Source organism: Antennarius striatus, chromosome 4 (genome assembly GCF_040054535.1).
Source record: "Antennarius striatus isolate MH-2024 chromosome 4, ASM4005453v1, whole genome shotgun sequence".
Classification (NCBI taxonomy): Eukaryota; Metazoa; Chordata; class Actinopteri; order Lophiiformes; family Antennariidae; genus Antennarius; species Antennarius striatus.
In genome coordinates this window covers 11,584,374-11,593,757 of record NC_090779.1, presented here as the reverse complement: position 1 = coordinate 11,593,757, position 9,384 = coordinate 11,584,374, and the positions used below count along the sequence as shown (strand labels likewise).

The 9,384-nt window shown below is 41.2% G+C and overlaps 1 protein-coding gene across 1 annotated transcript; it reads right to left on the bottom strand.

The window, feature by feature from the left end:
* Positions 1-2,024: 2,024 nt before the first annotated feature.
* syt1b (synaptotagmin Ib) lies at positions 2,025-6,715 on the bottom strand. The gene is made up of 8 exons (XM_068312113.1): positions 6,577-6,715; positions 6,182-6,357; positions 5,669-5,779; positions 5,393-5,560; positions 5,119-5,286; positions 4,817-4,934; positions 2,438-2,571; positions 2,025-2,228 (listed from the first exon to the last, which is right to left on the bottom strand). The coding sequence occupies exons 1-8, from the start codon at positions 6,713-6,715 to the stop codon at positions 2,025-2,027; spliced, it is 1,218 nt and encodes a 405-aa protein (XP_068168214.1).
* Between the last annotated feature and the right edge of the window lie 2,669 nt (positions 6,716-9,384).

Genomic DNA, 9,384 nt, shown 5'->3' with positions numbered 1-9,384 from the left:
AGAAGAGCGGTTTACACCTGTGTGGGCAGATTAGTCCGCATTGCGCTCTCTGTCACAGAGACATCCTCCCCCAACGACGCGGTCAACCCCAGGTCCGTGGCGCTTTCACGCAGGTGGGGTGACGGCCTGGGTGGGACGACTTTTACGCGCAAGCGGAGGTAAACAGTAGCGCCATTGAGTTAAACAAAGAGCACGGGAATTTCTCCCCGCTCTTGAGACCCCTAGCAGAAATTAAAGTGATGATATCTAGGTTATGTGTTGTCAGATTGGAAAAGAGTGACGTAATAATGTCTTGGCTCCTGTACTGATAAAAACTGTTGTAGCACAGACTCAAGTTATGCCAGGTAAAGGTTATGTGGTGAACTAGAATAATTGAAAGACAAACTGAAAAGATTTCAGTTAGGTAATTTACCAGGATGGCATCTTTTATAGCATCTCTAGTTACTTTAATTTTGTAGTGTTATGACTTTTTCCCTGCAATAGCTTGATTTTATTCTAACATTTTTTTTCCACTTTTTTTACGATATATATTCCATTATTGCACTAAAATTACTGAACAAGTTTCCATAAACCTTTGCTGATTGGATGAGAATTCGGTCAACTAAACAAACAAAGAAAAACTGAACCCCGACTTAACATAATTTTATTTTTGTTAATAGGATCTACAATATAGTGATGGAATAATTGCAAACGAGTTATTTAAGTCAGATTTTTTTTATTGCTCAACAGATATGTTTACCTTAAGAAAATTTAAAAAAAACAACAACCCGAAAACAAGCAGCAGCCCTATATATTCTTTTTTTTTTTATTTAAAGCATGTAGAATTGTTTGAAAATGACACTTAAATGACTGCTCACCATCATTCAGACTTGTCTTCTTATTGCATTGAAATGAAAGGCATTTTTTGCCTCTGCCAAGGAGGCAATGCTTTTGTCAGCCTAGATTTGTTTTTGTCTGTCTGTCAGCAGAATTATTCCAAAAGTTGAGAATGGCCCACTTTCTTGAAATAAAAATGTTTACAGAGAGATTACATTTGGCCCAAGGTGGTGATCTGCATCATCATATCGATCTAGAATTTCAATTAAAGTATTCTTTGATATGAGAGATACTTGTTCTTCTAACTTCATGGATAATGCCTATGTTGGCACAAAAAAACACAGAAATTTTAAAATGAACATCTCATTTCAAATAGCTTGATCCAGAACATTACATGTGTTCTGGAAATTCATCACTGTGACATAACAAATAAAATGCTTCAAAGTTGCTGCAGACAAAGATCAAATTAAGGCTGAAACTGTGCTGATTCAGAAAGGTGTCAAATTTCACCCATTTTCAAAAGATACTGATCTCCTGGAGTGAACATTAGTGAACTGTCATTCATTTTGAATGACAAGCAACTAATGCATCCAAGTTTAGGTTTTCATGGTGAAGGAGTCAAATTATGAGGATTAAACTGTAGTGGGGCCATTGTTTTTACTTGCTGGGACATAATGGGAAGTTTGACATGCCATAGACAGGTTTTTGTTGTCCTGTTATCAAAATAAAACCACCATAATCTGTAATTTCAAAGACTTTTTTAGGCATCCTTTCATTTTAAGTTGTTGGGATAGAAGAGAACTGTTGATGGGAATAGAGACATAAAGATCCGTCATATGAGGATTTCATGTTCTTACTATCTGGATCTTTTCCTCTTTGTATTTTAACTGTAGAGTCTATGTTGTTGACCAGGTCAGAAGAGAAAAAAAGCACAAAGGTTTGAAAAAAATCCAATCTGCTTTAATAGCTCTGCACACAGTGATACATCTATGATTAAAACCATTCATAGCAGTTGGCAGAAGCATGAAGGGATTAGTCTGTAAGAGTGTCTCAAATGGTGCTAAGAGTTAAATAGGATATTAATGGGTAGATTTACTTATTTAAGTACCTTTTTTTGTGGCATTAGAAGAGAGGTAAGATCATGTACAGTAATAGAGAGAAATGGAGCTAAATGCAGCAAGGTTTCATTGCCTACTCGGGTCTTGGCTTCATTTCTTGGAAATAAGTACGTTGATTTCATCCTCTGGCTTGAGGCTATGCCACTGTGCTATTGGCCTCCGTGGGTTTGCCAGCATATCTGACCAATGGCATTGCTCAGTCCCACTGCTGTTCCCACCCAGCAGCACCTTCCCGATGGCATCATTTTTCCCAATCTTATCATAGTCCAACACAGTCGCCGCTATCTGCACCTTCTATAAATCAAAATGAAAACACACACACAAAATAAATGCATTTTTGAAGAACTGTGTGTGTGTGTGTGTGTGTGTGTGTGTGTGTGTGTGTGTGTGTGTGTGTGTGTGTGTGTGTGTGTGTGTGTGTGTGTGTGTGTGTGTGTGTGTGTGTGTGTGTGTGTGAGTGCGTGCGTGCATGTGTGTGTGTGTGTCCAAATTAATTTATGTACCTCTATCTGTTCACATGCCACTTCAAAGCTGAAAGACTCGTTGTAATACGGGTTCAAAGTGTTCTTCTTTATCGATGTTTTCTTTTTCTTGAGTCTCTTCCCATTCTGCATTAAGTGGATCTTCACATAAGGGTCTGAAAGAGAGAGAAGGGAGGAACATCCTGGCACTGGTGCAGTTACTCCATCAGTGAAACACAACATCTATTGTAGCAGTTCTTGAAGGTTTCCTCAAACAGAAACTGCTTGAAGGTGATCACACCACTTAGACAGCAGTTATAAGGATGTAATGCTTCACTACAGTTAAAGTGGGCAGTTTAGGGTGACCATAACCATATCATATTTCTGATTGAACAAAGACCTCTCCAAGGAACCATCACCTTATCGTGGTGGAGAGGTTTGTGTGCCCAAAGGATCCTGAGAGCTATGTTGTCGGTAGTCTTGTGCTCCTGGTAGGGCCACCCAAGGCAAACAGGTCTCAGGTGAAGGACCAGACAAAGAATGGTTCAGAAGACCCCATGAAAAACCGAGAGGGGAAAAATGTGACCCTGCCCGGAGGTAGCCCGGGGCCCACGTCTGGAGCCAAGCCTGGATGGAGGGCCCATCAGCGTGCGTCTAGTGGCCTGGTCTGTCACGGGGCCTGGCCAGGGTCAGCCTGAAAAGGCAACACGGATTCTTCCCACCTCTGTGGACCCACCACCCGCAGGACATATCATCGGGTGTGCTGACATATGGGTGGCAGTGACAACATGGGGTCACGACGGACAGACCCAGGCAGCAGAAGCTGGCTCCTCAGCCTCCCTGGGAAAGTTTACTCCAAGATGCTGGAAAGGAGGTTCCGGCCGATTGTCGAACCTTGGATTCAGGAGGAATAATGTGGATTCCGTCCTGGTCGTGGAACAACGGACCAGCTCTTTACCCTCGCAGGGGACCTAAAGGGGGCTTGGGAGTATGCCCATCCAGTTTACATGTGTTTTGTGGACTTGGAGAAGGCGTACGATTGGGTCCACACAGACTTACAGTGGGAGGTACTGCGGGAGTATGGGATGAGGGGGCCTCTCCTTAGGGCCATCCAATCCCTGTATGCCCAAAGTGAGAGCTGCATTCAGGTTCTCAGCAGTAAGTCGAACTTATTCCAAGTGTCTGTTGGCCTTCGCCAGGGCTGCGCTTTATTACCACTTCTGTTCATGATTTTCATGTACAGGATATCGGGGCGTAGTTGTGGTGAGGAGGGTTTAGAGTTTGGTGGGCTGAGGATTGCATCGCTGCTTTTTGCAGATGATGTGGTCCTGTTTGCATCATCGGCCTGTGACCTGCAGCGCTCACTGGTCCTGTTTACAGCTGAGTGTGAAGCGGCAGGGATGAGGATCAGCACCTCTATATCTGAGGCCATGGTCCTCAGCAGGAAACCGGTGGACTGCCTTCTCCGAGTGGAGAATGAGGTCCTTCCACAAGTGAAGGAGTTTAAGTATCTTGGGGTCTTGTTTAGGAGTGAGGGAACAATGGAGCGTGAGTTTGGATGGAGAATTGGGGCAGCAGGAGCGGTATTATAGTCACTTTACCGCACAAAGAGGGAGCTAAGCCGAGAGGCAAAGCTTTCCATCTACCGTTCAATCTTTGTTCCTGCCCTCACCTATGGTCATGAGCGATGGGTCATGACCGGAAGAACGAGATCGTGGATACAAGCGGCTGAAATTGGATTTCTCAGGCAAATAGCTGGTGTCTTCCCTTAGAGATGGAGTAAGAAACACTGCTATTTGTGAGGGGCTCAGAGTAGAGTCGCTGCTCCTTTGCGTCAAAAGGAGTCAGCTGAGGTGGTTTGGGCATCTGGTTCGGATGCCTCAGGGGCGCCTCCGTAGGGAGGTGCTCCTGGCCCGTCCAGCTGGGAGGAGACCTCAGAACAGACCCAGGACCAGGTGGAGGGATTATATGTCAACCCTGGCCTGGGAACACCTTGGGATCCCGCAGTCAGAGCCGGTGGATGTGGCCGGGGAAAAGGAAGTTTGGGGCTCCTTGCTGAAGCTGCTGCCCCCGCGACCCGACTCCGGATAAACGGTGGAAGATGGATGGATGGATGGATGGATAGATGGATGGATTGAACAAAGAGTGCAGTCATTTTTTAAATATTATTATTGCAATAACGTTTATATTAAAAAATGCTGCCTTGTTATGGAACATTCAGAATCAGAATACTTTATTGATCCCCGAGGAGAAATTTAGTTTTGTTTCAGCTGACTAGGTCCAAAAAGTACAACAAAAACAGACAGAATAAGAAGAAAAAGAATTTATAATAGAGAGCTTAAAGAATTAGGAATTAGGAATTAATGACTTAAACCTGAATCTAATGCAAATCTAGTTTTTTCTGTCGCTTGTGTGACTCACCTGATAATCCACCCACATCCATTTTCTTCAGGTTTTTGGCCTCCAAAATTACCACTGTCAGCTTCCCTGCGGTTGGCACATATCTCAAAGACAAGCATATGTCTCCAAGCTTCTCACTCTAATAAAAAAGAAAAATAAGTATGTTGTGACCTGAAGTTTAAGTATCGCACAAGGTTACAGTTTACCTCTGCTCCAAATAGAAGATAATCGAAAGTAACATTTGTTTTATCCTATTTTGTTCCTATATCTAGAATCACCCCCACAAGGTCAACCTCTCTGCTCGTCTCATAATGTTCTCCCACCTCCTCCTTCTCGGCCTTCTGAAGGTCTCTCCACTCCTGCAGAGATTGGCTGAAGTCCACACTGCTCATGGGGATCTTCACAGCTCCGATGGCGTCATGCTTTGAGAAACGGTCAAAGTCGTATGTAGTCATGACCAGCGTCTTTCCACCCAGCTCGGTGTACGGTACCTAGAGAAGGCACATCAAAAACCGTCATTTGAATCATGAGAACAGATAGTGAATGCCCAATCAGGATCAAATGCATCACATTTTTGGTCTTGAAGACATCATTTACCTTAAATGTGAAAGTCTCATTGAAGTTAGGTTCAAGAGTCTTCCTGTGAACTTTTGTTTCAAACTTTTTCTTTTTGTCCGGGTGCAGGTAGAGTTTTACGTAAGGGTCAGAACTTCCTCCCACATCCATAGCAGGAAGTTCAGCTGCTTGTAAGATCCCTACTACCAACTAAACAAAACAGCAAGAGAAAGTAAAGACAACAGATGAAAATCCGACATGTGACATTTTAAAGCTTTCAAATAGCGTGCAAGCAGGCAGTGAACGATAGCACCTCACCGTGTTTTCTGTGAAGTTGTAATCTAATGTGAAATGCAGCCTGCCTAGCTTCTCGTCCTTTGGAGCCTCATCTGACGACTCTGCTTCTTTGCAAATTTTATCGTTTAATGGCTAAACACAGACACAAACACATCATGTTCAGGGGCAATTTTTTGCTCTACAAGTAATCAATGAAGAAATTCTGCCAACATGTGGATCAGCTCTTTGTCTTTTGTTATGAGAATATATTATGGAGCAATACATAGTAAGAGCCAATTAAATAAAGATTAATTTACCATATAACCCTAATGAATTGTTTAAAGTGGGCAGGGGTGACCTGAAGACCGTACAACACCAAAACGTCTCATCTCAGACTTCAATCTTATTTTAGGACACAAGCAATGTACAAAACATCCATTAGTTTTAATACACACTGACAGATTATTATTCATGGGTGACCCCTCACCTCATACACAGCAAGGACAATACATCTGCAGGGGGGTGGACGTGTATCCTTGTGTTCTGTGTATGTACCTTGTTGTTCACTTCATTCATTTCAGTGTCAAATTCTCCTTTATTCTTCTTGTTTGACTCTTTCTTGTCCTTTTCTTTGTCCTTCTTTTTTAGACATTTTCTCCAAACACACACGATGCACGACAACACCAAGCAGATGCTGACTATGCAGAGAGCAGCAGCAGCCCACGACGGCACTGTAGAGCCACATGAAACACACAAATGTGATTACTCCTAATTAATATGCTTTTACCTTTAGTCGAATATTTGAATATTAGCTTTATATTTTATTTCTGCTGTTATAAAACTGTTATAAAATAACAATTTTTAATGGCTGCACAAGCAAAATAAATGGTTAATTCAATACATTTTTTTGCTCTAACCCCAAATAGAGATGAATTGTGTGCTGAACTCACTGTGGATGCTCTTCACTTCACTCGTGAACTTTTTTGCATTGTGGTTCCCAGATTGCTTTTCTTCTGTGGTGGTTATTGAATTTGGTTGGGTCTTGTTAGCAAGGGCTTCAGATTGTGCAGCTTGGTGTTTCTCAGTCATTGTTTTAGAGGTAACTGCAAATCCACAATAAACTAGCAGAGGAACACAGGTATGGAAATAAGATGGTTCAGCCTTGGCAACATACTTACAAGTTATGCATTATATGAACCCTATGCCTATAAATACCAATACATACATTTGTAATTAACCCCAAATGTGCGAAAATGCTACAAGAGGAGCCATTCAAAGAACCCCAGAAACATGTATATGGGGAAAAATATTCCTGAGAATATATCGATGAGATATTTTTAAAGCAATAATCTGTTCAGACGCTGTATGAATATCGGTGTCAAATGACTTCTCCTGTTTCTGCTGGCCTAGCACTAGCACTTTAACACAGGATATGCAAGCCGTTCTTTCTCCAACAAACCTGCTGACGTTGAGGGGGCAAAGGATGGAGAGGGGAAGGGTAGAAATGAAGTGTTACGCAGAGACCACTGCTGTTTCACACTGCGGTGAAAATTGTTTACCAAGGTCATGTTTAGTGCAGGTTAACAAAGTAGAGGAGAAAATTCTGACTACCAGGAGTTTAGTCAAAAGCACAGAAATAATTTGCCATCTGACAGACATTATAATTATTCATATATGGAGTTGAGTCAGTAGATATGATCTATTACTCTTAAACAGCATTAGCATCGGTTTAGTAACTAAGATTCAAGTAACTGTCTAAATTGTCATCTTTTTCCAATTTTGTCTCAGACATGATAAGGAATGACAGATACCTCAAATTCGGCTGTTAATGCAGTTGAAAGTCTTTTAAAATCGAATCCATCAAGATGGAAAATTCATAGCAGTATACATAATATAGCATGCAGTGGTATCACAAGGTAGAAACAGTCAAATCAAAAATGTATCCTGTCTACAACAGAATGTCCTGCTTGATTAATCTTAAGTATCTTGTAAACATTCATGAGTTTATTTAGAGTTAACAATCTCTTGAAAAAGCAATAAATTAAAGTGCTTTTTACTGAAGAAGTAAAAAAGGGGAAAATAATGTTTTCAGACACATACCTGTATTCTGCCACCCAAGCAGGTGTTTGGACACGGTCCTAGTCCGAAAAAAAAAGAAAAAAAATACCCTAAAAAGTGGAGGAAGAGGTAAAAGATATAGTGGTGTAGGAAAATGGTGACATAAGAGACATGTTTGTCTCACCAGTTCTTAGACAGAGCGATTAGTGCAGGTGTGTGAACGCCTGATCAAGAGAGAAAGTGAGACGGAGGGTAGGACAAGATAGCGTTATGAGATAGGTGGGTTTGCAGGATGGTCAACTTGTGATGCTTCCCTCTGTGTGTGTGTGTGTGTGTGTGTGTGTGTGTGTGTGTGTGTCTGTGTGTGTGTGTGTGTGTGTGTGTGTGTCTGCGTGTGCGTGTGTGTTATTTTCTGTACATTCAGGGTCTCATGGGGGAACTGCTGCTTGTTCCTGATGCCCCACCTTTTGTGACCTCTATCCTATTCCTACAGGTCACCCTCACCGAGACACAGATGCATATTCATTAGTGTAGTGACATGGCTTTTTAAAGGCTTGTTAGCATAGTGAGAGTTCAGCAATTGAGGGCATTTACATTCAGAGTGCGCAGGTCCGTTGGTGTTCATACATCTATACATCTGGCAGCAGCTGCAGAACTCTCACATACATAGATGTTGTTGCCTGATTTAGAAACTTAGGATGTGGTTTCTGCACCAACATGAAGATCAAGTTCTGGCCCCGCCCCGTTCACCTTGCACAGAGACAGAGTACAGAAGGAGGAATGAGACAGGAAAGACAAGTGGCAAGGGGATGGGGAGGGACGAGGCAGCTCGATATAACCTTTGTCTGTGACAAAAGATGTGTGTTTCTCCTGCTTATGACATATATCTGCTGCACCTTTCTGTTAGCGTCAGTCAACTCAATACCATGCTGATATCTCAAATGAGCTTTTTTTAACCTTTACAAAACGAAGCTTTATTGTTCACAGAAAAATAAATTTAGAAAAAGGTATTGTTCAAGCTGCTTCCAAGCCAATATGTGAAAGACATAGCAATAAAGAGACTCAGACACAAAATTTAAAGTTGTTCCATATATTAATAAAAGTCTTGAGTTATTGTTAATAACACTGGAATCAATTCATCATGCTAAACATCTTTGAAAATATCTCTCCAGTAAATACCTGAGATGTGGAGAATAACTTAGAAGAGAGTATTTTTATTTGTAGTAAAACATTTTATGCCACATGTGCTCAGAGGTAAACTGATAAATACTGTAGTCTACCAAACTTGAAATAGAAAACAGCCACCATCAGTTTTATTGTTTACGCTGGTGCTTCTACTAACTGAGGTCTATCCTGTTACAGCTTTTATTTTTCATTTTTCTTTACCTAACATCTTTGTTATTTGCTTTGTAAGTGGTGATGAGTAGATAAAAGGAAATATAAATAATTAAGAACCTGTAAGCACCTTTTACATCATAATGAAAACACAATAACACCTTTACATTGAACACAACATTTACATTTGGCATGGGAATTAGTTTTCAGGATGTAGGTAACTTTTACATGAAAAGCAACACTTTGAAAGTTTTATTTTTGTAAAAAAAATACCTTTCTTTTGCTCCACTGCTACATTTTGGTAAACAAATACATAGGTGGACATTATAGCTTCAACATCATTCATCAAACTTTTGCAAATTACA